This window comes from Patiria miniata, unplaced genomic scaffold, assembly GCF_015706575.1.
Source record: "Patiria miniata isolate m_02_andy unplaced genomic scaffold, ASM1570657v1 HiC_scaffold_17, whole genome shotgun sequence".
Classification (NCBI taxonomy): Eukaryota; Metazoa; Echinodermata; class Asteroidea; order Valvatida; family Asterinidae; genus Patiria; species Patiria miniata.
This window is the reverse complement of record NW_024037055.1, coordinates 10,178,600-10,205,838: the sequence shown is the minus strand read 5'-3', so window position 1 is coordinate 10,205,838 and position 27,239 is coordinate 10,178,600. Positions and strand designations below refer to the sequence as shown.

The 27,239-nt window shown below is 40.8% G+C and overlaps 1 protein-coding gene across 1 annotated transcript; it reads left to right on the top strand.

The window, feature by feature from the left end:
- The first annotated feature begins 63 nt into the window (after window positions 1–63).
- On the top strand, window positions 64–27,239 carry LOC119723785 (F-box/SPRY domain-containing protein 1-like). The gene is made up of 2 exons (XM_038194644.1): window positions 64–1,074; window positions 26,820–27,239. Exons 1-2 carry the CDS (start codon window positions 493–495, stop codon window positions 27,003–27,005), a joined length of 768 nt encoding a protein of 255 aa, XP_038050572.1. The 5' UTR covers window positions 64–492; the 3' UTR covers window positions 27,006–27,239.

The window sequence follows — 27,239 nt, the reverse complement described above, 5'->3', positions numbered from 1 at the left end:
TGTATGATGGATTTCACACATTTTATTGACTAGGAACTGTTACAGGATGCTTGAATTAAGCAAGTGGCGAAGACAGTTACCGATCTGGAACAACATTTAAAATAAAATTCGCGAGATTTGTTTTCAAGAAGTTATTTTATCTAGAGAGAGGTTTCAATAGCGGAACATCAACTACATGCACGAAATACTTATTCGATGACCCAATGACCTACTTTTACCGCCATATCGGTTTCGCTTGTACGTACACGTACGTACGTAAATGTACGAACCACCCACCGCATTGCATGCGTGCAGTGCGGATCGGAGAAAGTGCATGCGCTGCATCTTCGTGCATGTCGTGTGACTAGGTGAAACATCTGACTTGGCCGAACGGCAGTTTATTTATCGTGAACATTCTATGGATTCACTCGAAGTTGTCGCCGCAGATGTTAAGCTGACATGTCGCCGGGACTGCAGGAGGCTTTATGAAGGCTTGTCACCGACCACGCCGCAATGGCAGCGGCGTCTGCCGCCGGCCTGCCAGCCAAGATACTGGAGTTGATTTTCTCCTACTTGGATCTAGCTGACCTGCTCAACTGCTCTACTGTCTGTAAAGCCTGGCATAACTGCCTGAACGATGAGAATTCCTTGGTTTGGCGGGTCCAGTGCATCAGGAAGATTACCGCTGATGCTCGTAAAGGGGATCTGCTGTCTGAGGTGCCCAGTTACAAGGCCAAACTGCGGGCCTTATTCCACGCCTTCAACCCGGGCGATTGCTCGCGGAACGTGTACGTCAAACCAAACGGGTTCACGCTCCACCGCAACCCGGTGGCGCAGAGCACGGACGCGGCCCGGGGCCGGAGGGGGTTCCGGAAGGGCCGGCATGCCTGGGAGGTCTGGTGGGAAGGGCCGCTCGGGACGGTAGCTGTGGTAGGGATCGCTACCAAGAATGCCCCTTTGCAGTGTCAGGGGTACGTGGCTTTGCTAGGGAGCAATGACCAGAGCTGGGGCTGGAATTTGGTGGACAATTACCTCTCACACAACGGTGATCACCAGGGAAACTTCCCACAATGCAATAATGCACCGAAGTATGAGGTGAGAAAATCTCAGAAATGATTTCCATACAATGATGATTCCCCCCCCCCCAAGTGTTTAAATAGCCTTGAACCGGTCCTGCACTTTTCCGTTATTAAGCTGGCACTTGTATAGCGCCCTCGTGGGCACGTATAACTTACACGTACACCTACACCATATAAGATATTACATTTCCAACCCAGTCGAGCGAATGCATGGCCTAGCGAAGAGCGGTTCGATTCTCCGTGAGTACACTCATTTAAAAAAAAAAAAAAAAAATTTAAATTAAGAGTTGCCTTCCTTTATTGTTTAAATCAAATCCTAGATTTAATTGCAGAATTTTACATCTTTTTTTGATTCGTGGCTCGGCAGGATTTTTTTAAAGGGAAGTAAAGTCTGAAATTGCACTAGGTCTGATACCCATCTTCGTGAAAACGAAGTCACATTAACGACAATGTACATTTTGTAAGCATGGAGCCAGACAAAGATTCAGCACGGTAAAAAAATGTCCCGAAGTCCCAAACAACACTCACTGCGCATGCTCACTGCCGTGCTGGTGAAAGAGCAAAAACAATCGGGGACGGCTTCACGGTCAAATATACCATGTATACACTGCCTTTTTTTCCCCAAGATGGCGGATGGGTTCTTCCATTTTTTTCCAGACTCCATTATTTGCTGATACCAAATTGTGTCCAAAGGAGCAGTCAACCTTTCTACATACAATGTCGTTGGAAACAAATACAATAGGCCTATATTGACAATAATATAAATTTAAAAAAAAAATTCAATATTCAACTAAACACACAGTAAACACACTAGAAATGTACCTGTTTCAGTGTTTGTCTTCCAGTCTTAATTTATATGTGCCGGCTGGTACATTACTTTTGATTTTATTTTCACTCGATCCAACCCTTAATATCCTGCTACTGTACATATTTCTGCACCTTCTAAACACCAGACTCGAACTCAGACAAAAAAAATGCAAAAAAGACTCTCTCATTTTAACCACTAAAATTCGTAAACCTAATTCCCTGTGAAGTCAATCCTTATGCATTCTGAGCCATGCTATTACTTGGGTCAATATTGGTCAAGACCCCCATTGGTTTGTTAACATTATGCCAGGGGAGAAGAAGGAAATTTTGACGGTTTGTGACCTTTTAAATAGCAGGAGGGTTATTTCAATTACATGTACGGTGTATAAGTCATTTGAACCGCCCATCCCATCTTTTCATTCTTCAGTTTCCTCCCATCCCCCATCCTGTCCATGACGATAGAATGGATGACCAATGCTTTTTTGGCACCATCCACTGTCACCATGCCAATGACCTGAGGCAGTGCCGTGACCTTAGATTGACTTATTGCTTTGTCATGACTCACTGAAAAAGATGCAGTTATATTGAAATTGGATTATGATTATGGTGAGGTTATTTTCATGAGGAGTGTTATATGTAGGTTCAAGTGCCTTGGAAGGATGATAAGAATATTGTTTAATTGTGTTTTTGCCCCTATTTTTTATTAATAGTTCTAAATTCATTTCCTTTCAGGACCCCTAATTTATGGCTACATGTACCAAACTTGATATTGTACGTACTAAGCCTCAGTACGTACCATAAAAATGAGAAAACCAAGATTTTAAGTGCTAAATGTGCACTTACCAGTACATGTCATTGCGGACCGTGCACATTATTTCATCTGTGTATGCATGGAAAGCACATACCATGTGTGCAATGTACAAACATCATGCGTCTCATTTTTGAAATCATAAATACACCAAGTGATTTATAGTTATTATCTTGAATCTTATTATTAGAACGCTTGAGCCATGACATTGTCTTTTCTCCTTGAATCCTTTCTCTGTGGTTTTAATTTACATGTACATGCGGTAACAGACCCCAGCTACAATTCAAGAAATAGGCCTACATTGTATGTACACTGTTGTGTACATGGCTTGAGGTCATAACCACAAAAGCCACAGTACAATTATGTATGTAACATCAATATCAGTAAAGCCACATTTTTTATTGCTTGTCTATGTAGACTGTACCAGGGTATGTCACTTTAAAGGGAATATAACATTTGCAAACATCAAAAAATACAACTACCAAGTTTTAACAAAACTTGGTAAATGACAGTCTAAAGCACCCTGTAAAATTATGGCACCTCGTGAGAAGTCATTTTCAAGAAAATGACATTTTTGTATAAATTTCCAACGGTGGTCGGCCGACCACTGTTGGAAAAACCTAACTATTTTTCAACTACTGCTCCAAATTCACCATTTTTTTCACTCCAAATTTGCTATTGGTTACATGTTCATGAACGGGTGCAGGCCAGCTAGACTGGTTCCCTTACTTTACAATTTTCCGGCATCTATAAATTGATCCATTTTATCTTTAGTGGAGTCAGGGAACCAGACTACTCCACCATTTGTGTGTTTCTTGGAGTTTCCAGCATTTTCGAACACAAAACTTCAAACATGACAGTGTAACAATGTTTGATCTATTATAGTAACCCCTTAAATAGTTCATTTCTGAAAATTACAGCAAAAGCCAATGATGTATATTCCGTTTAAGAGGCTGTCATATGCGCCCATCACTTGTGTGATGCACCCCATGACCACTGGGAATGGTGTGTCATTGTCCAACAGTGGGTCATCCTTTTGTGGAATTTATGCAACCCGGCCCCTGCACGAGGCAGTATTTTTGACCCACCTTTCACAGATCGCAATGCACTGAGGAGAAGTGATGCACCCCATAATTTGTTTGACACACCAAATCAAATGCTTCGTGATTGGTCACCTGACAGTGATAATATGCTCAAAAGTCAAAATTTGATAATTCAACTCAAACACACACATTATACAAGTTGGATTTAGGATGCTAGAATGTGGACATGTACGTACATGTTGGGGCGTGAGCTGTGGTACCACATGTACCTCAGTAAATAAATGTCTTTGAATTGTAAGTAATGGATTAGTTGAAAGGGTCCTTAATTGTAGCTGATGTTCTGTTCCTTACAGTAGTTCCAGTAGGCACATACCTGGGCTTGTCTTAGTAAATCTTGAAGCCCTATCAATTTGTCAATTTAAGCACCCCCATGTCCCTAGTGCCGTCTTGCTTCAACAAGTCTGTCACTGACTGAAACACCCGAGCCACAATAACTGTCCCGCTGCATGATGAATTCCATCGGTTCTTCTCACCAGAAGCATTAGAGAAGGGCCAACAAAATGTATGCTCCCTAGGCCTGCAGCTACACTCTGCTGCATTTTCGAAACCCAAATCCGCAAAGGCCATGTCAATTTGTCAACACGTCATTTTGCAGCCTGTCCCCCTGTGTGTACCATCCTTCAGAGTGTATTCCTAATCAGCAACAAATCCTGCTGGATTTTTACCACAGTGCAAAAACGATGACACAGTCCTCTGTTTTACTCTCTCTCTTTATTGCTTCCCCCCCCCCCCCTCTGCGCTCAAGGTCAAGACGTTATTTATGGGGTGATACATGTAAATTTTGTGTTCATTGGCCATCTCTGATGGACCAGATTGCTTAATGAACCGGAAAGAACAGGGGGAAAATGGAAGAGAGTGGATTTTAGGGAGTGGACATGAACATTGTGTTGGGTTAGTAATGATGAATCAGACGTTGACGGGTTGAAGGTGTGAATGTTAGACTAGTGGCAAGTCTCTTCATTGCCTGATCACATGTAGAGGTTTCGTTCATTTACCCATGTATTCATGGTGCGGGCTAATTTCTTGGAGATCCCATTGGACAGACTCTCTTAAGGCCAAAAAAAAAAGTCTCTGGTTTCTGGTATGGAACTTGTCCCAAAAATGGTGCAGCGATGTGTTTGTTTTTCCCTACTTTTTTTTTTCTTCAAATGTCGGCTGAAAATGATGTTTTTCATTTTCCTCATGATATTTTGCGACAGGGATAAGCTGTCACCAACCTCATACCCACGGCTTTCAAGATGTTACCACAATGTACATGTAGGTGTACTCTCCCACCCTGGTATTGGATCATTTCTAAATACTTACATGTATTCTTCTGTGGTGTAACAAACAACTTGAATACTTTTCAATGTACATACTGGTACAAAAAAATCTCCGGTTTCTGGTCTGCATGCCCGTCAGTCGCCGTAGCCAAGCCCGTCAGTCGCCGTAGCCATGCTTGTCAGTCGCCGTAGCCATGCCCGTCAGTCGCCGTAGCCATGCCCGTCAGTCACTGTACCGGTAGCCATGCCCGTCAGTCGCCGTGGCCATGCCCGTCAGCCACTGTACCGGTAGCCATGCCCATCAGTCGCCGTAGCCATGCCCGTCAGTCGCCGTAGCCATGCCCGTCAGTCACCGTAGCCATGCCCGTCAGTCGCTGTAGCCATGCGCGTCAGTCGCTGTAGCCATGCCCGTCAGTCTCAGTAGCCATGCACGTCAGTTGCCGTAGCCATGCGCGTCAGTCGCTGTAGCCATGCCCGTCAGTCGCGGTAGCCATGCCCGTCAGTCGCCGTAGCCATGCACGTCGGCAAAATTAAAAAGTTTTTTTTTCCAATGTAAGACGATGTCTCAAAACTGCCAAACTCACTGGTTTGATTGGAATCCTGCTGCTGCACAATTTTAATGTGTTTTTAGATAAGGTTACGATCAAGTAGTTTATGTGGCCTCTCTGGGCTCCCATATATTTTGAACAAAATTTAGTCGGGCACCATTTGCAGACGGTGTTGCAATTTTGTAATTGTGTGTCTGGAAGCCAGACTGAGGGAGCGATGTGGACAGAGTTCTTGCAGAGTAGTTGACCAGTGTACACATACAATATGCAACATACATGTACATACATGTACTGTATGAAAACTATGATGTATCATGTATGCAGGTAAATTTCTGAACAAGCCATGTGCAAACATGTACGTGTACATGTGTTTTTGTGTACACGTACATGTAGTTCCGCTTATCAGCATAATTATATGCACAAATTATGACAAATCCATAATCTGTTATTCACAGTGACAACTGTAATTTTAGACTCTTGAATCACTGAGCCTCCCTTCAATATAAGTACATATCCAGCTGACATGTAATTGTAACTGTACATGTATCGTTCACTGAAGGACATGAACATGTGCATTGCCTCATGCTATGCCTATGGCAGGGGGGGGGGGGATTAATTAACGAGACCAATATTTGCCTGTTCTATTACAACTTGCATATCTAATGAGCCACCCTGCTGGTTCTGTAAAGCTAGTATGACTCAATATTCATCAACTGTGAGATCAGTCCACGCGCCAACGAACCTGTGCCATCCGTATACGTAATACTCTTAGGGGTCAGCTGGGTGTCACTGTATGTCATCCTTGAAGAAAAAAAAATCTGATGAATATCACCTTTAGTGTTTATGTAATATGATATAGGGCCTGGATATGTTCATATGATGCATATATATTTACCCATCGGTTGATGTTTTGTGTGTGTACACTGTAGGCCTACATGTTTTTATAATATTGTTACTTTCATATGATGATAATATACACCTTTTATAGAACACATTTTAATGGCAAGTGTAATGTAGAGAATTCATCCTTGCTCATATTTACTCATGAACAATTAAATGTAAAAACATTACAATCAAATTTCAAATTTAATTTTTTTCCCCAAAGTTTATTTTTGCTCTTGTACATGTAGTTTATTAAAAAAATTCAAATTGATTAAAAATGAACATTACCAAGTTGTTGAAAAATCTTGTACCTTTGAGTTGATGCCATTGCAAGGAACGAGGTTTTTGCCACGGAAATTTTGATATTTTTACATGCACAGTGTACCGGTATGTTGTATACTAACCTTGGTCAAGGCACTAGTTGTTATTCATCCGGCCGTAACGCGGTAAACGATATCTTCGCTAGCGCTATGCATGCAGTCATAATGTCTATGCATGCAGTCATAATGTCTATGCATGCAGTGCATTAAAAATACAGCGCGAACAGCGACCTCACGCAGCCACTATTTGTATGCAAATCAGTTGGACCCAATCTAGCGCCTTGGTTCAATCGTCCATGTGAGGTTTTGGGGGTGGTGCTCATTATGTTAATAGCCTTAGCTGACCTTAAATGTCGTTTTCTTATTGGTCGATCGTTGCGTGGAAACTTGCATAGTGAAACGTGGCACCGTACATAATCCATACACGTACACGTTGTGTGTCTCTACACACGGCACCAATGCACAAAAACTGTGGTTCCTGTCACGTCCGCAAAAGGCGAATAGCTGCAAATAATTTGGTGACGTCCGGATTTACCAAGGTGTGATTGGACACTCCACATATTAGCCCCGCCTACACTTATTTGTATTCGCATACGAGGTCGTGCGCTAGAAATCCAGCGCAAAATAAAGAAAAACATAAGCTTTTGCCGACGATTGAACCAAGGCGCTAGATTGGGTCCAACTGATTTGCATAGAAATGGTGGCCGCGTGAGGTTGCTGTTCGCGCTGTATTTTTAATGCACCGCATGCATAGCGCTAGCGAGGATATCGTTTACCGCGCTACGGCCGGGATGAAGAACAACTAGCGCCTTGACCAAGGCTAGTTGTATACATACCGTTTGGGCTCATGAACTACATGTACAAATGTACATCTTGTACACGCATGTAATTGTTTGTGCACATCAGTTGGGGGTTTTGCAAAAAAAGAATTACGCATACAGCCTACATATGTACATAGCTGGAACTACGTATGCCTAGAATGCAAAAAGGAATCTGTTTTTGTAACTTCAGCAAAGACCATTTGCAAATGTTGTCTCTTGCTGTGATAATATGAAATGGAATTTACTGCATGGTACTGGGAATCTTAGGCACACGCATCATTAAAGTGCATTCATAAGTATGGCAATTATTGAAATATTCATGTACAAGGTACATGTACATGTAGGGCATGTGCTTCCATCAATTTGCCGGTAATATGAATTTGGTACAGTCATGGTAAATGTCAGTGAGATCAGTCTGAATAATTGATATTGTTTGACGTCAGTGCCACAAAATTGGCCAGGCAGTGGTGTTATACAAAAATATGTACAAAACATGTACCGGTATGTTCTGGAGATCATTGTTTTAAATAAACTAAGAAAGATGTACAACTTGTACATATTAATATCCACTGTCATGTACATGTAGGATGGGTTGATATGTATGCATTTTCATTTCTTACCAAAATATCTTGACCATTACTGACAACATCAGCTTCATATCACAATTCTTCCAAAAATAAATTACATAATGGGAAGTTACATTTAAAGGGAAAATACAACATTTGCAAACATCAAAAAATAAAACTACCAAATCATTTTGAAATACCTTGCTGGATTGTTAGTGAATGACAGTGTAAAGCATCCTGTAAAATCATGGCACCTGGTATACTGTCATTTTCAAGAAAAGTGGTATTTTTGTATCAATTTCCAACGCTGGTCGGCCGACCAGCGTTGGAAAAATCTGGCTTTTTTTCAAATACTGGCCCCAATTGACCATCGCACTTGTTTGCAATCGATTACACACCTATGAACGGGTACAAGCCAGCTAGACTCGTTCCCTGACCTTACAATTCCCCAATGTATGTAAACTGCTCTGTTTCTTCTTATATGGAGTCAGGGAACCAGACTACAGGAAAATTATTGTTTTTCTTGGTTTTTATAGCATTTTCGAACCCAAAACCTCAAAAAAGTCAGTGTAACTATAGTTGCTATATATTTCCAACCCCCCCAATTCCATCCATTTCTGAAAATTACAGCAAAAGCAAATGATGTATATTCCCTTTAAGGATTTGGTAGGATTTGGTAAGGTACATGTACCAGTGTAGCCAAGTTAATATTTTACTTAAATGTACAGAGCTTGTTGCCCTTTGAAAGTGAAGTGAAAGTACAAAGAATAATTTTCCTGTAAAGTGGAGAGGTTGTTTGAGGATTGAAGACATTTTTTAACAAAAATTCCAAGGGAGTTAGGTAATAATCTGAGCAGCTAAATCTAAGTACTGTGAACATGTATTTTTAGATGTTATGAAGCCACTTGTTTAACAGATTCAGTTGTTCACTGTGTTATTCTGATGGGTGCACATGTCTAAGAATAGATGCAGTGTTTGCTCTCCAAGTGCATTGCAACAGCGAGGACCTGATTCATGTCGTCGCTTCTTGAGGCAAGTCCAGACTTGCATGTCCCTGGTGATCTATTGTCTTCTCTTGGCATGAGAATCATTGATGAGGTTCACAGAGAAAGTGCAGTGAATGTTCTCAAGGAGCAAAAAAGGAATTTACACATGAAATGTTGTTATTGGCTCGAGTACCTGTGTGCTGTTTGCTCAAACTTAAACAAAATTACTTGTTTTTCAGATACTGCAGCTTTTTGGCCCCTCCGTTTGAACATGACATACGAACTGTACATGTATACATGTACTTGACATAATATTCTGAGTTCCGACATCATTCTGTGTAAAATGACGGGATAAAGGAACATGGCTGTTCTATTAATAAACAACATGAATCAAATGATATCCTGGTAATTTTTCCGTCAGATGAAGATTGAAAGCTGATGGCTGGTTGGTTGGCTGTCTTGTTAGAGAACTAGTTGGCTGGTTGGCTGGCTGGCTGGCTGGCTGGCTAACTCCCCTGAAGGTTGGCTGGCTGGTTTGCAGGCTGGCTGGTTTACTAGCTGGCTGGCAGGCTTGCCGGTTGGGAGGTTTGCTGGCTGGCTTGCTGGCTGGCTTGCTGGCTGGCTCCCCTGATAGATAGATGGTTAGCTGATTGGCTGACCAACTTGCCAGCTGGCATGCTGGCTGGCTGGCATTCTGACTGGCTGGCTCCCCGGCTTGCTCCCCGGATAGCTGGCATGCAGGCTGGCATACAGGTTGGCTGGCTGGCTTGCTGGCTGGCGTGCTCCCCAGATGGATGGCTAGCTGATTGGCTGACCAATTTACTAGCTGTCATGCTGGCTGGCATGCTGGCTGGCTGACTGGCTTGCTGACCGGCTCCCCGGATAGCTGGCATGCAGGCTGGCTGGCTGGCTGGCTGGCACTGACAGGCAGGCAGGCTGGCTGGCTCGTTGGTTGGTTAGTGAGCTTATTGTAATTTTCCCATTTTCATATAGTGCTGTGTCTATGAATGGCCCCTGACTACAGTAAGCTAATAATGATGCTGTCAGCAAAATTCTTCCTGGACGTAAAAAAAAAAAAAAAAAATACATTTTAAACTAACTTTGTGTTGCCATTAAAAGATTTTTGTTTTTGTTTTATTTTTTTCCATTTTACCACCCCTGAGTGATGAACTGGCAGCCCTGGTTTGGATGCAATCTCAATTTACTTGTCAGGTGGTTAGAATGGATTTCTCAGCCACAGAGACTACACTACTGTTGTTCAGAATCTGTCTGAATGCGTACAACATGCTTGAGGCAGGTTGTTGTTTCCCCAGTGGGTTAGCACGGCCTATCGGCCCCTGATCCTGGGGGACAAAAGTGCCCTTAGAAATTCAGGCCGTTGTCGTAGATCCCTAAAATCGACTGTGATTTTTTCTCCTTAGCTGTCTGTCTCTTCTCTGCTTTGTAGGGATGTTTGTGTCTTTGGATGGCTTGTATTAAAAAGAGCGCGGTGTTTGTTTACCACCGACCAAATGAAAATGGGAGCCTAATTTTGTAACATGAGATGCCTTGGAAATACGCTTGCATAAACAATTGCAGATAATCATTTCTTCTTAGGTTATTCCCTTTTTTATGTTTGGTTGGAAGGTTTGTGAAATGACCTTTCATCACAGAATGAGTATAAAGTCTGACTGTTGAGGTTTGACATATTTTATATGTGATTCTGCAGTATAAGAGCTTTCCAATGAAACATTTAGAGGTATTTTAGAGGTACATGTACCGGTACAGTAATGGAAATATAGACCACCTACTTGACTGAAGTTGAAAAACGACTCTTTTAGAGTATGGCATAAATCCTACTGACAATGTGTTACAGTAAATTACAAATGTTATGCAGGCCTAATTGACCAAAATCACCACCCCTTTGAATTTTGTTGAAATGTTGTGCATTCGTACCGGGTATATACATGTATACATGTGAACATACGTACATAAATTTGTCACAAATTACATGTACATCAGTACTTGTGTACGTGTACCGTACATGTACATGTACATGTACATATACCGTACATGTACCGGTACATGTTGTAAGTCATTATAGTGGCAAAGCCACAGCTCTACGAAACTTAGTCCTCAATAATTTGCTTATTACAGTCACTCCATTCCAAGACATTAAATGGTGTGTTGTGGTGTTTGCCCAATCAATTAACCAAGAAATTAACGGTAGGCAGCTTGGACCCTTAAAACACACACTGTCCCTATGCCTTTGTGGAATGCAGAGATTGTAATTGACTTCACTGTGAAATCTTTATTACTTTCTCATTATACTGACACTGTATTAAAAAAATATATACTATAGGTTGGGGTGGGGGAGGGGGTTCAGAAATGTCCATTAATTCTAAATTATAGTCTGCACGGTACTTGTTTTGATATTAAAGTTAACACTGATCTATAGAGGACCTTACAATAGGGCACTAGGAGTATGTGAATTGCTTATTACATTTTATTCTGGCTCTGTTTGTCAAAAGGTCTCCTCAATGGAATTTTGTATTTTCTTTTACTCTCAGAAAGACGTACAATGTACGGTACCATGGTTAATTGTTCTCCTGTATTAAATACAAGTGTTTTGCATCAATTTCTTGATTTTCTGAGTTCGCCCATTATGCACAACCATGTCTGCTTAAAAAAAAGAAGTGAACGTTGCATAGACCATGTCTTGAGGGATATGCTAATATAGGCTCGCTGTATAACTGCGTCCTACAATTAAATATCACATTACCAATTTTCTGCCAGAAGATGGATATTCTTAAAAAGAAAAAAATGCTTGACTATTGAGTTCATTCAGGATGATCAGTACAATCCAATGAATTGATTGAACTACATGTAGCCTGTAGGGTTTCATGGTGACTAAATCCTGGCATCTTGTTTTCATTCATGAGTTCTCAGGGCGGTCAGGTTGAGGGGGGGGGGGGGGAGTGGATCGGTGCCCAAATCTCAAGCTGCCACAAACACTGGCATTGTTTTGGTTTGTCCCATTGGAGGGCAGAGATTACTACTGTATACATACATGTACGTGTACGTTCCTCTACCCCTACAATAGAGCCTGAATGTAAAAGGGCACATGACGAGCTTCCTTACACAGTTAATTAAATTCGTTTTCGCAGCCCAAAACATTGTTAGCCTCGTACGGTACGTACCTTTTAATACATCAGGCTTGAAACTTGTATTGTAGCCAGATGTACCAGTATACATGTACATGTACACGCACATGTACATCATGTGATTGTTTGGTGGAAACACCCATTTTCTCCGGAAATTGGGCATATCCTGAACACAACATGAACAGGTGAAGGGAAATGGATAATGCTTTACTCAGAAATGTAGGGCGTTATTGTCTTGTGCAATAAAACAAACGGTTTACTGTACCCAACTCATGTGCATTTTCACCAGTGTGCAGTACTCTTGTAATGTGTTACTTGTAATGTGTTGACAGGCTGATTGGCCCAGCCAACATGTAGACCTTATTCAGACCCCATGCCTCCCCCCCCCCCCTTCAATGGTGTGTCAAGAGTGGTCATGTGCTTCATGGCTGTGACGCAGGGGTGTGTCAAGTCATGATCTGGCGTGTCCAAACAATGTATGGGGTGCATCACTTTTCCTCAGTACATGTACCAGTAGGTGCATCACAATCTGTGAAAGGCGAATCAAAATGTTGCCAAATAGCATCAAAACTATACATTTGGTGCGTCACTACTCTGACACAGGAGTGTATAGATTCCACAAGAGTATTGTGACACACCATTCCCGAGGGTCATGGGGTGCGTCATTGATGTGTATTTACAGCACTATTGCCCAGCGTATATATTAATTTTAACAATGTTTAGTAAAAACTTATGAAGGCTGTCAGAAAATGCGTCTATAGATGTATCTGGGTGGCAGAGTTGCTGACTCGAGTCATGTGACTTGGACTTGAGTCGGAATCGAGTCGCTATTTTTGTGACTTGTGATTTGACTTGTAAATACCAGCTTTGACTTGTGACTTGACTTGGACTTGCAAACAATGACTTGTGACTTGACTTGGGATTGCAAAAAAATGACTTGTTACCAACCCAAGTCAGACGCTACTCGAGCGACCCAATACACTTTAATTAAGCTATTATACTTTTAATTAGCTTTTTCATTCCAGATAATAGACCTCAGTGACTGAATCCAGTAAAATAAATAGTTCCCACTAGTTTAAAAAGTGTTCAATAAGACTGTCACAACAAACTACAGTTTTCAATGACCAATTGTCTCTTGCTTAATGTATTGGTTGAACAAACTTTGAAAGGAACCTTTCATGAAAAGAAAGCAGGCCTTTGTCAATTGCGTGTAAAATACCGGATAGCCTAACCCATTGGTAGGCGTTTAGTATACATGAAAATTGAACAATAAAGTGTTAGTATACTACGTGTAATCGAGTGAGGAAGTCTTTTTTTCACGGTCATCTCAACATTTATTTCTACAATGTAAAGTAAATTTATTAAAGTATACAAAGGGCTAATATCCGACAGATATGTGATAAACTACAAGAATAGTAATTGCAACACATTGAAAAAGGGGAATTAAGGAGGCATGTTCAAAATAACTCGTAAGTTCATGCCAGGTTAATTCTTTTAGCTTATTACAGCTGGACAAAATAATGTGCAACTTGACGTGTTCTTGGACAAAGATACTTGTGACTTGACTTGTTTTTAGACCAAATGACTTGTGACTTGACTTGTGACTGGACCTAATGACTTGTGACTTGACTTGGACTTGCAAACAATGACTTGTGACTTGACTTGGACTTGCAAAAAATGACTTGCTGCCACCTCTGCTGGGTGGGCTTGTAACAAATTCTGCAACTAATTATTAGTTTGATCAAACATGTCTGTGTTTAAAACTTTTTTCTCTGAAAAAAACCCACCCTTACCCAGATGTCTGTTAAATATCAAATTAGCACAGGATAGGTAGATGGGGGGTGGGGGGCTAGAATAGACAATACAAGTTAGTTATCTTAGAAGAATGCTGGCTCCTACACGCCAGAAGCCTGGAAATGCTCATTGCATAATCCTAAGGTGTTATTCAGTTGAGTGATTCTAATCTGTCTAAACTGTCACAAGATTCCAAAGTTCTGAGCAAAATACATGTGTACACACTAGACAGCAGGGGGGAGAGAATGAAAAATGTGTGAAGTGATAAAAACAAAATTACGGTCTGGTAGGCAAAGTGCTTTATGTCATGCGATATTTCAGAAAAACTGTACCGGTAGTGCATTCTGTCGGAGGGACAAGCTGCCTGAGTGATAGGATTGAAGTGCTCCACGGAGAAACTGACTGGCAGTCGGCGACACTGGTTACACGTGTGAAGGCAATTAGGCTTGACAATATTACTATTGATTAATAGGCCAATAAGTGCAGGTTAGCGCCGCCAGTCCAGATTGGGGGACTCGGAAGCGAGCAAATCAATTTATTTACGTAATTTTAGAAGTGATAGGTGTTAGCATATTGGTGGCACAACTTTAGCAATTTAGCGACTTCTGCTTACCAAGTTACATCTAGATGGCTCATCACCATGCTTACTGCCTGCTGTGAAATAGATAGGGCCAAATAAAAAAAAGTATGTGTTTACGGTAATGTCCTAAACATTATCCAGGTAGGAAGGTAGGGAAGTACAAGTACTACAACAAATGTAATTTGTTTGGTTACTTTTTTATGTTTGTCTGTTGGAATTTTTTTTCTTACTTTGTTTACCTTTAACCAGTCAGATGATGCGTATACATGCCAAAGTTGTGCTGTATGTGGAACGAATGACGGATAAACACGCACCGAGCAAGGACAGAAATATCTGGCTGCGACCCAGGTGCTCACAGCGAGTGAGGCCGGAAATATCAGGGTGTGCTTCCCGCAGATGATGGCCTGAACCCGTCTGGCATCGAGGTTTGTGAAAAACAATCCCGCGCCTGGGTCCAGTCAACTGTCATGTCAAAAGAATCCCGGCGTGAACTGGTTAAAGGGAATATACATCATTTGCTTTTGCTGTAATTTTCAGAAATGGATGGAATTGGGGGGTTGGAAATATAAAGCAAATATAGTTACACTGACTTTTTGGAGGTTTTGGGATCGAAAATGCTATAAAAACCAAGAAAAACGATCATTTTCCTGTAGTCTGGTTCCCTGACTCCATATAAGAAGAAACAGAGCAGTTTACATACATTGGGGAATTGTAAGGTCAGGGAACCAGTCTAGCTGGCTCGTACCCGTTCATAGGTTTGTAATCGATTGCAAACAAGTGCAATGGTCAATTGGGGCCAGTATTTGAAAAAAAGCCAGTTGTTTCCAACGCTGATCGGCCGATCAGCGTTGGAAATTGATACAAAAATACCACTTTTCTTGAAAATGACAGTATACCAGGTGCCATAATTTTACAGGATGCTTTAGACTGTCATTTACCAACATCCTATTAAGGAATTTCGCAAAAACTTGGTAGTTTTATTTTTCGATGTTTGCAAATGTTGTATATTCCCTTTAAGGCTTTTCTGTTTAATTCAGCTGCATAATTGTGTAATTAACCAATAACCCTCACAAAAATGTATTTTCAATATATACTTTATTTTAAATTTTTGGCCAAATGTGGCAGTAACAAAATTAAGGTCGGCAATTTGGCCATAAATACCACTTTTGTTGCAGCCTAGAGCTAGTGAAAGATTGTTTGCTATTAGCAGCACATTGCAGTACCGTGTAGGTATGGCAAATTTTTGCAATCAAATTTGGCCAAGTTTTCTTGTTCGCTTTACACACTGGCCCTCTTCTACACTCATATATTTGCATATTTGTACATGTACCAGTACTTTATACCAACATAAACTTATTATTTCGGTTGAAGAGTGCTTCACTCTGAGTCTGAGGGTGTCTCTTTTAAGCCTTGATAAATTTATGCACATGTGCACACGTACCAGTAAGTGTTCAATGAACCTTGTGTTGGGGCATGTATGTACTGTCTGGTCAGCCAGTGAAAGTGCAGCATCATATCATTCAATAGTTTTGCAGTGCACACAATTGTACGTATCCATGCTCTGTGCAAAAGTGTGCATCAACCTGCATGATATGGTTAGTATGGTAGCCGTCCATTTGTCCATGCCATTAAACCAGCATTGCCCATGAGACATGATTGCTGATCTTCATTTACATGTAAAAATCAGGATGGTTAATTGGCCATTGCCTACTGTACAAACAATTAAATATTTTTGCTCTACATACTTGTCCAGTCATTGATTATGAAAATATAGGCCTACATCATCACTTTGGCTGTGTGATCGGAAGTCACTTTACTTTTATTGATTGTGCTCCAAAAAACCCACTTCTTTTGTGTGCATGTACATCGCACTATTAGTACAAACAATGTTCAGCTTTTAACTGAATGACTTGCGCACGTACGCATAAAGAAATGATCCCACCCATTTCCCAAGTTGCGCAACTTGATGTACTGGTCAGTATTCAGTTACGCCTTGCAAATTAATACTCACAACACCTCCCAAAATGGATTGCTCACTCACAACTGACATCGTTTTAACATAAATAGCGGACATCCTCATGCATTAGGGTTGGAAGTCCCTCCTTCCCAGGGGAACGCTGGTACTAAACAACCTCATCCCCCTTCCCATTGTTAAGGCTGTCCCCTTGGAGTCCCCAAGACAAATTTGGATGTGTCTGTCATTTTCTTTTGGAGTATTCGGTTTCCCCTTTTCTTAGGGTTTTAGCAATTGGAAGTTTCCCATACAGTGTACTCCCCCCCCCCCCCCACCCCCACCCTCTTAAAATTCCCGGATATCCATGTAAATTGATTAGCATTTTAAATTCCTTGCTTCCTTTGGTGGGGTATTGGCCAGATGTGGGTTTGTCTTACATACACCTTCGATTGTTACAGGCCTGGTTCTGGTTTTTCCCCTTTCTTTCTTGGATTCCACTTTAGGATTATGTGAGCCTGAACACATTTTGTGTCTAAATCACTGTCAAGAAAGAGCAGCACTGCAGTCACTTCACATTTCTCCACTAAATTGGGCACTCTCCACAAAGAAATGCCTGAAATCATGTTGTTCTTTGCTCTGTTAGGCACTGTTAGTCAGGTTACCAACTGTGGTTCATGAATGAGCATCAATGGGCTTTACAAACTCATAAACAATCTGATTTTTCTGAAGCGATTGGACACTATGACTCTAACGTAACCTTATCCCTCCTAGTTGTCAGTTTTTCTTTTTTGTTACAACATGTACATATGTAGAATGTCATAATGTTCGTCTGTACACAAATTGTGCCTATAATTCAGCATAGTTTTTATGTACATGTAAGCCCCAAAACTACCGGTATTCTTCATTCACACACCTTAACCTCACCTCCCTAGTGTCTTTTACTAAGAACTGGACCAAGTCCATCAAAATCCATCAATCACTGTGCTTCCAATACAAATGACATAATGGAATCCGCCACTGACACACTGGTTGACATTGATGGACGTAATACACATTGATGGGCTTATATAACATTAGCAGTACAGGAAGCTAGGCAAAATCAATCTAATACCCCTGCTTCAGGCCATTAGGCCTAAGTCCATCATACTCCATCAATATTTAGTCACACCAGGCCTCTTGGACCAAGTCCCCCAAAATCCACCAAAATGGGGGGATGAATTTTGATGGAGTTGGGGTGGTTGGGTTTAACATACAATGTACATTGTACACACGTACATTGTACATAACCTGTACGCTTGTAAGTCCTCCTGTTACAGGATTTTTGGCTTCTTCATATTGCAGATTATAATATATTGGTGCCTTACAATGTGTAATTTATTCTTGCGTATGTACATTGTACCTCACATATCTTGCAAAAATGTCAGAGCCCACTTTACTACATAAATTGTACATGTTCATCCCGATAATAGACATGTTATTTTCAATCCATTTGCATTGACCGAGGCATGTACCGGTACATGTACACTGTAAACATGTGCAAGCAATATTTTTGGATTTCTGTTTTTTACTACTCCATTGATTTCTTTAAGTGCTGGCCATTGTTACCTCACTGCATTCATAGAGGTAGGCTGCAAACGAGGCAGCCACTGATGAGGACAATAGCCGTCACCATGGCGATGGAAAAAAGATCATTTTTAGAAGGATGGAAGTGAACTGCAGCTGAACTCTGCATTGTGGAAGAGGCTGGTCATAGACCTGGAAATTCCACACGGCTCAAAAGTAATTAAAATATGGGCGATCGTGTATTGTAGGTCCCCTCTTTAGTTTTGGTCAGATTAGAGTCAAGGGTGTTTTTTTAACATTAAAAAATGACCTGTTCAACCTAAAGCAGACTTCTCTCAATTCTAATGACACCTTTTTTTTGTAATTTTGAACAATTTCTTGGGGTAGAAATTGCAATTTTCGGTTTACGGTTGGTGCCGTGCGATTCAGTGCGGTACTATTGGGCGTTCACGGTACCTTTCACGCCATATTTATTGTCATGTTGCGTTTTGTCGTTGTCATCGTCATTTTACCCCCTTAATTTCCCTCAAAAATTTGAAACTCTGCCCTTTATCTATGACATAGGCCCCTACCTGCATGTTCTTAAAGGGAATATGCATCATTGGCTTTTGCTGTAATTTTCAGAAATGAACTATTTGAGGGGTTACTATAATAGATCAAACATTGTTTCACTGACATGTTTGAAGTTTTGTGTTCGAAAATGCTGGAAAAAACAAGAAACACACAAACGGTGGAGTAGTCTGGTTCCCTGACTCCACTAAAGATAAAATGGACCAATTTATGGATGCCGGAAAATTGTAAGGTACAACCAGTCTCTGCTGGCCTGCACCCGTTCATGAACATGTAACCAATAGCAAATAAAATTTGGAGTGAAAAAATGGTGAATTTGGAGCAGTAGTTGAAAAATAGTTAGGTTTTTCCAACGGTGGTCGGCCGACCGCCGTTGGAAATTTATACAAAAATACCATTTTCTTGAAAATGACTTCACACCAGGTGCCATAATTTTACAGGGTGCTTTAGACTGTCATTTACCAACATCCTAGTGAGGTATTTTGTTAAAACTTGGAGTTTTATTTTTTGATGTTTGCAAATGTTGTATATATTACCTTTAAAGGGAAAATACAACATTTGCAAACATCAAAAAATAAAACTACCAAATCATTTTGAAATACCTTGCTGGACTGTTAGTGAATGACAGTGTAAAGCATCCTGTAAAATCATGACACCTGCAACCTTGTCCCCAGGGTGTCGAACAGTACGCGCCCATCACTACCTGCTCTCTCACCCTGGTATTGGATCATTTGCATGTGCAAGATTTTTGAACACGTATGCAAATGAGGAACAGTATGGTGCCTGGATATGCATTACATTAGCGTTTGTTTTTGTATGCGGTGTCGGGGGTAAAAACAGAGTCAATTCGTCGCAGCGCGAGCACGGCGTGAGTTATGAACATTGATCTCCATATACACAGACATGGAGATCAATGGTTACGAAAACACGATTTTTAAAATTAAACTGTAAGGATCTTATCGAGACAACACGCAGTATCATATTTCATATTAATATGAGCATATTGGAAAGGAAATTAGTATTTTCGACAAGGCGTGGACGAATGATCGCAAAAACACGTACTGCACGTTGTGAATAATAGCACCAAGTACACGATAAAAATCCATTACTAGCCAATTGCGGTATCCAATCAGGATACAGGAAGAAAGTTTCCTATCCAGGGTTTACTATTGGAAACGCAGTTGGAAATAAAGTAAGCACTGGGGACGAGGTTGTGGCACCTGGTATACTGTCATTTTCAAGAAAAGTGGTATTTTTGTATCAATTTCCAACGCTGGTCGGCCGACCAGCGTTGGAAAACACTGGCTTTTTTTCAAATACTGGCCCCAATTGACCATCGCACTTGTTTGCAATCGATTACACACCTATGAACGGGTACAAGCCAGTAAGACTGGTTCCCTGACCTTACAATTCCCCAATGTATGTAAATTGCTCTGTTTCTTCTTATATGGAGTCAGGGAACCAGACTACAGGAAAATGATTGTTTTTTTGGTTTTTATAGCATTTTCGAACCCAAAACCTCAAAAAAGTCACTGTAACTATATTTGCTATATATTTCCAACCCCCCAATTCCATCCATTTCTGAAAATTACAGCAAAAGCAAATGATGTATATTCCCTTTAATGTCACCACCTAGTTTGGTAAGTCAAATAAATTAAAAGTGGATTTTGTTGTCTCACATGTATAGCCATTCACTTCGAAAAATTGGATGGCATGGTAGCTACGGTAGTGCGTAAAGTGCTTGCCTCTCACCACTGTGGCCCGGGTTCGATTCCCGTTGTTGCTGAGTTGTTCGTTGATTCTCTCCTGTGCCACGAGGGTTTTTCTCCGGGCTCTCCGGTTTTCCTCCCTCAGCAAAAATCAAACACTTTTGATCTCTGGCTGTGCTCCGTGGTCAGACATGAGTCGTATGGCGGCTGCCAAAGACACCTTTAGATGCCTTTGGCCTGACCACGTTGTAGCCGCGTCCTTCGCAATTCAGCTTCTCAGCTGTGAGTAAGGATGATAAGCCCCCCAAATTATTATTATTATTATAGCAAAGGGGTCCTACACAACACGATCGCCAAAATATGGTGCTATGAAATGTGTCCAAGGATGTAACTTTGCATATTTTAATTTTATAAACGGTTTTATAAAACATTTTAAGAACAGGTTAAACATTTAAACGTTTAGCCATTCACAAAGGCTGATGCATGCTCATTATGTCTGCATTATGTCTGCAATTAAATAGGTTTAAAAGCATCGTTAATTATTTGTGCTATGTACATGTACATGTACATGTAGGTTTAACTCAAAGGAAGACTGCATGAACGGTGAATGTACAATGTAGGTCCATTTTTTATAATTCAGGTTTTTTTTTTAAACGTTTTTGAAAAATGTGTAAACGGGTGTACATTTTATGTAGCTCATTGTTTTCATTTTAATGTTTAAACGTCACATCCTTAATATGTTCATGAAACAATATAAATTGTAGAGTTTGCATGTGTGCTGGGGGGAGATACAATCCCAGTATGATGCATAACATGTCCCTTCAGCCCCAGGTATCCATTTTATATACAGCAATAGCCATTCACTTTGAACAATTGTTTTTTCTGCTGGTGTGTGTATTCACACACACACACACATCAATGTAAAATAGTACATGTGTACATGTGTGTAAACTTGTGGACATTTAGGACTAGGAATCAATATTATGGGCTCCGTAAAAATTGGCTACCTGCCAAAAAAGCCAGTGAATTTTTGTGTACTGCTGGGTTCCCTGCTCATTTCCGTTTCTGTACATGTACAGTATAGCAAACAAAATTCCCAAACAGGAGTCGGCCATATTAAATTGAAAGCAAGGTAACTCTTCATTTTTTGAACTTGTGAGTAGAAATGAAAAAAGTTTATAGTTTATTACAAATACCAGTCTGCCCTGATGAACAATATAAAATTTGTGATTAAACATACATGTACCCTACATGTATATAATGTCGTAAGCCACATGTAACCTAACTCCCTTGGCATTTTTGCAAGGATGTAACCTCAATCCTGCAAAATCCTCCAACTGCCTCCATGTAAAAATAGCATAAAACCTCAATCCTGCAAAATCCTGCGGCAGTGACTGTCAATATGTTGAGGCAGAGCCAGTGACATCCTGGAGCAGTGTGGAGGACTTCAAGCATAATCAAGACCCAAATTTATGCTAGGCTGAGCATAAACAACACAAGGTCCGGACCAAGACCTTGACACAGTGTGTCCTCCGAAATCAGCAACACACTTTTGCCATGTAGCCTCAATCCTGCAAATTCCTCCAATTCGCAAAGATGATTTTGGAGGATTTGGGATGGTTAGGGTTAAAAAAAAATTGAAAGTGAGGCTTCGAACGCACTCCAATCATAAAAAAAACCGGTAGTCTGGCACCATCCCATTCAACAGTTTACAATTCATAAAAGAGATTCAGGGAACACGATCAAAAATGGCTTCTTCGCAAATAAGGTCTATAGTATCTGCTATGTAGAGACTAATAACTTAGTAAGTACACCCTTGGAGCAAAAAAACACCAAAGAGCAAGTCACATGCAATTCATAAATATCTAAGACAGATTCCTATTGGTCGAGAGCCCATCACTTGGGTGGTGTTATATATGGTTGATAAAACACCGGCTGGCTGGTTCAGGTACTCCTATGAAATCTGGATCCTTTAACCCTTTACTATTGGTTGAATGTTCACAATCTTCACTTCGGCATGCGCAATACTACCAATGAGTCCGTATTTCATAGAGTCCTCAATTCATACTACACTGGCACTGCCGTGTTCTGCGCCACATCGCATAGGACGCGCCACGCGCGTGCCAATCTCCATCTGAGGAGATTTTTAGTACTACTCGCGAGAGGCACATACATGTACCATAACAAGTAAAATTGTTGAACAAAATCGTTGGAAATTTATAATTTTTGACTTGTTTTGACTTCTTGACCTAAAAGATATTTATGAAGGATTTGGCGAGGGACGTTATCGGCGGCCAGGCCCTAAGGCGGTTTTAAACGTACTTGTTTAATACTGGCCAAGTACACATTTATTCCCTTATTTCTATTGGTCGAAAGCCCGTCGCGTGGGTGGTTTTAAAGTTTCAAGCGTGCATTGGAAGCAGTGGGATTGAAGGATTTTGGCGGACTTGGTCCAGTACTTAAGGGTTAATATCTGCACATGTCTTGTTGTATGGAGGATGTACATGTATACCGGTACATGTGTGTCTGCATCAGGTGGTTGACCACCATTGTGAGACAGTTGTTTTTTCCTCAATATTTATCTTTTTGTCTGAAGTCTGTAAACCTCAAGTGGCTTTTAAGAGCCAGTGGCTAAGAGATAAGTCTTTCTTTTTACAAAGTTGGCGGCAGATGAAAAGAAAAAAACAAACTTGTGACGTGTGGCATTGCATGTCAATTTGCCTATTTGTAAAAAGTAGGGGAAAAAAGCACTTTGAACAATTCTTGTGTGTTATCCTTGCTGTATGGTTTTGATGATGTTAGTCAGGCGTCGTCTGTTCCTGGAGTCTCCACAGGGAGGGCAGACAGTGATGCTTGTGGCCAGCCGTGGCTGTGCATGGTAATGATGCTGCCGTCAGCTTGTCTACTAGTTGTGACTCTCCCGTGACTCTCCTCGTGTTGTAAGTTGGAGATTGAATTCACGCTAGTCCACCTCAGAACTTGGACGAAGGGTGTTGACCCAATAAGGAGAGAACAATATCTCATTGAGTGTTCTATAATGTAAGTGTACAACTGTACCGGTATTGTACCTGTCCATGTACAATGTACATGTATGCACAGTGTATGCCCGAGGTGCGATTTTGTTGATGTGTTATTTGTGCAAATAGTGCAAGAAAAAACTAAAATCATAAAGTTCAATTGCGCTATAGGGGTGTTATTAACCATTTCTACATGTAGAGCCTCTATCCCTTATTTTCCAAAATCCAGCACCTGTACAGCTCGGACATTGTTATGTCAAGTATGGGCGTACTGCCAAATTTTGTTTACATTGACATGTACTGGTACGTAGTATATGTACTACTGGTATGTGTACCCTTAATTTTAAACATGTACTTGAGAAAGTTGTCTTAAAGTTAAAGTCAGATACATGTACTGTCACAAGTACTGTACATGTATTGACATGTAAAAAGGGAAGAACAACAGTGATTCAGGAATGCCATTCGAGTACATGTACCCGGTATACGGTAGCTTGTCACTTGTCACTGGACTTGTGATGTACCGGTACTTAAATTGTGATTAATTAATCAGTGATGACTTCATCACAGCTCAGATTTCTGGATGTTGCTCCTGCATATTTAGTTTTCAATAGTTTTAAATCAATACGTTCATGCATAGTGTATGCGTGTTTTGCTTGCATTGTTCATTCATAAGCACTGGCACCATTGGAGCAGCTCGTCACTTTTACAGACTCGGGGACTCTGTACAGTGGAGACAAATCGCCGCTCTCCGTGTTTTCGTTCAGACGCGTACATGTCCATTATAATCACTGACCCATGAGTTCTGGGCAATCCTCTCTCTTCTCTCCCAACTCACTTTCCACTGAGCCTCGGGGCCCAGCCTATTGGCTGCAGACTTAAAGTCTGTGTGGCCTGGGCATCAGCGTGTTATTCAGCAATAAGAAATAATCACATTGAGCACGATGAGTAGAGGCGTGATAATAACGGCCTCAGTAGTGTAGCCTTTTAAAGGGTGACTGCCCTGGGTAGGATTTCGCAACTGTAGTTTCCATGGCAATTCATTTCTTGTTTGTTTAAATACCGGGAGACTTTTTTTCTAAGTTATCTGATGGGGATTGAGAAGTCTTTCAAAAATAGACTGGTTGTAAATGATTTGGGAAAACTAGGTTTTATCTACAGCATTATAATACTGGACAAATATGCATATCATAACCACACATGAAAACACTGGTAAATAGTACAAATAATTTTAAAATGATAAACAAATAACGCTCCAGAATGTAAACAATACTTCCCTCCCCTAACCCCCCCCCCAAAAAAAACTTTACTAATGTTTACTTACATGTACATGTGACTCCTCCATTCTCCATGTGTACATGCACGATTGACATTCTCCCTTCATAAATGCATGCTTAGTGAACCAAAAGATTAAACATAGGAACCAGTATCATGTACGTGTAGACTGTAAAAATGTATATGTGCCAGGAAAAGACCCTCGAACATTTTTTTATCCTAATTTCATTTTCAAGGCGCCACTATTCTTGTTACCATATTTTCCATAATTAAAACTCTTCGGAATGTACATGTACCTATACCCCCTGTGGCAAAAGGATTACCATTTTGGATGATTAGAGGTCGTCGCTAGCTGCCTAGGGCTTCACCGAATAATTTTGATGGTTTAATAGGAAAGAGGGAGGGGAGTGGGGGGAGGGTGTTATGACCCCATATCAATACTCTGGGGAGCGTTTGGTAAAGAATTTGAACTGAGGCATTGTTCAGTAATAGGGCTGATAATTGTGAGGAATCACGTTCAGGATCCCTGAATTCTGACTGATTAATACGATTGTAATCAGAAGATTTCATCATTTGGTTAATTTATGAGATGTTATAAGCGGATGTCAAAGGTAATATACAACATTCAGTTTTGCTGTAATTTTCAGAAATGGATGGATTTGGGGGTCAGTATTTTAAAGCAAATATTGTTACACTGACCTGTTCAAAGTTTTGTGTTTATAGATGTAGGAAAAACCAAGAACAAAAATGCTCTTCTTGTAGTCTAGTTCCTGACCCTACTTCAGACGTCCGACGAAATGGAGCAATTTATACACGTTGGGGAATTGTCAGGTCAGGGAACCAGACTAGTTGGCTTGCACCCGTTCACGGATGAGTGACCGATTGCAAACAAAATGTGAACTAACTAAATCTTGTAAATTTGGGGCAGTATTTGAAAAAAAAGTCAGTTTTTTTCCAATGATGCATCGATCGGCTGACGATCGTTGGAAATTGATACAAAAGTTCCACTTTTCTTGAAAATGACAGAACACTGAGTGCCATGATTTCGCATGCTTGAGACTATTATTCACTTACAGTCAAGTAAGGTATTTCATATAATTTGGTAGTTTTGTTTTTTAATGTTTGCAAATGTTGTAATGTTACATTTAAATGTACCGTATGTACATGTACATGATGCTGTGGCATGAACCAAGCCCAGCTACTATAAGAGCAATGCAATTAAAACCACTTTGCGGCGGGATTGTTTTTGCCAAAAATTTCAATATTTCGCAAAAGGCAAAATTTTCCAGCCAACTTCTGATATATATGTATGCAGCATCCAAACGCCACAAATCCTGATTTGCAAGAGTCATGTCAACAGTATTTGTACGATATTTCTTATATGTTTCAATACTCCGGGTGTGCACTGGAGTGTGTATTGTACAACAATAGGCCGTGCACAACGGCAAATTCAAGATCAACACACGGTCCGCCTCCACAGACTTCACAGACTTTGTGTGTGTGTACAAAAGACACGAGGAATTAGCGAGTCGATGCAATTTTGACGTCTTAACCCGTCAGCCGTGCCTGTGTATAGAAACAGCCAGTGCATGTAATCACTTCCTCCAATGCTCCGATGCGAACTGGTTAGCCTGGGTGATCTGGTCCTGAGTACACGCATGTCAGACTACCAGTAAAATGGGTTCTTGACAAGAGGTTTTTTTATTTGAGAGCCTCCTCCTAAATATATCGTTATGCAAACACTTTGTTGGAAATAATCTGTTTGTGATACACAGCATGACACACAATGCCCCCTCCATTAACATACATGTACATGTAGATTTTAAATTCTCTCTTTGAACAATCCAGCAGGAAATAGCCTGGTGTCCAAGTGATTACGATGTCTCCACAAGTAAGCAGGAGGTCATGGGTTCAATCACGATTGTAATCTCTGGAATACCACTGAGTGTACATGTTACAATGTACATCCGACTGTAACTGTAAGGCAAAACTGAATATTAAAATTATTCATTCCATCATAAATCATTCAGTTCTCTCTTTCATCCACATTTTCCAGGTCGGTGACAAAATACGGGTTATCCTAGACATGGAAGACAACTACCTGGCCTTTGAGCGGGGCTACGAGTTTCTGGGTGTGGCCTTCCGCGGTCTTCCAGACGAGCAACTATTCCCGGCGATATCGGCCGTCTACGGGAACACAGAAGTGACCATGGTGTACCTCGGCGAACCACTGGACGGATGACGGCAAATTTCCGGAGCTGCTTACTCCGGATTTCCCTCGCCAGGGGCACACTTTTATCAATTTTTTTTTAGTCATTCAGTTGGCATGTAGTGAATATGTTGGGATCCCTAGCTCTTTATAATTTGGTGTATTGTACAAGAAGGACCAATTTACTGTCACTAAACATCCACCAACTAAAGACACAGGGCCAGAGAGACTTCCTCTATTATATTCCTTTCCTTTTTTAATTTTTAA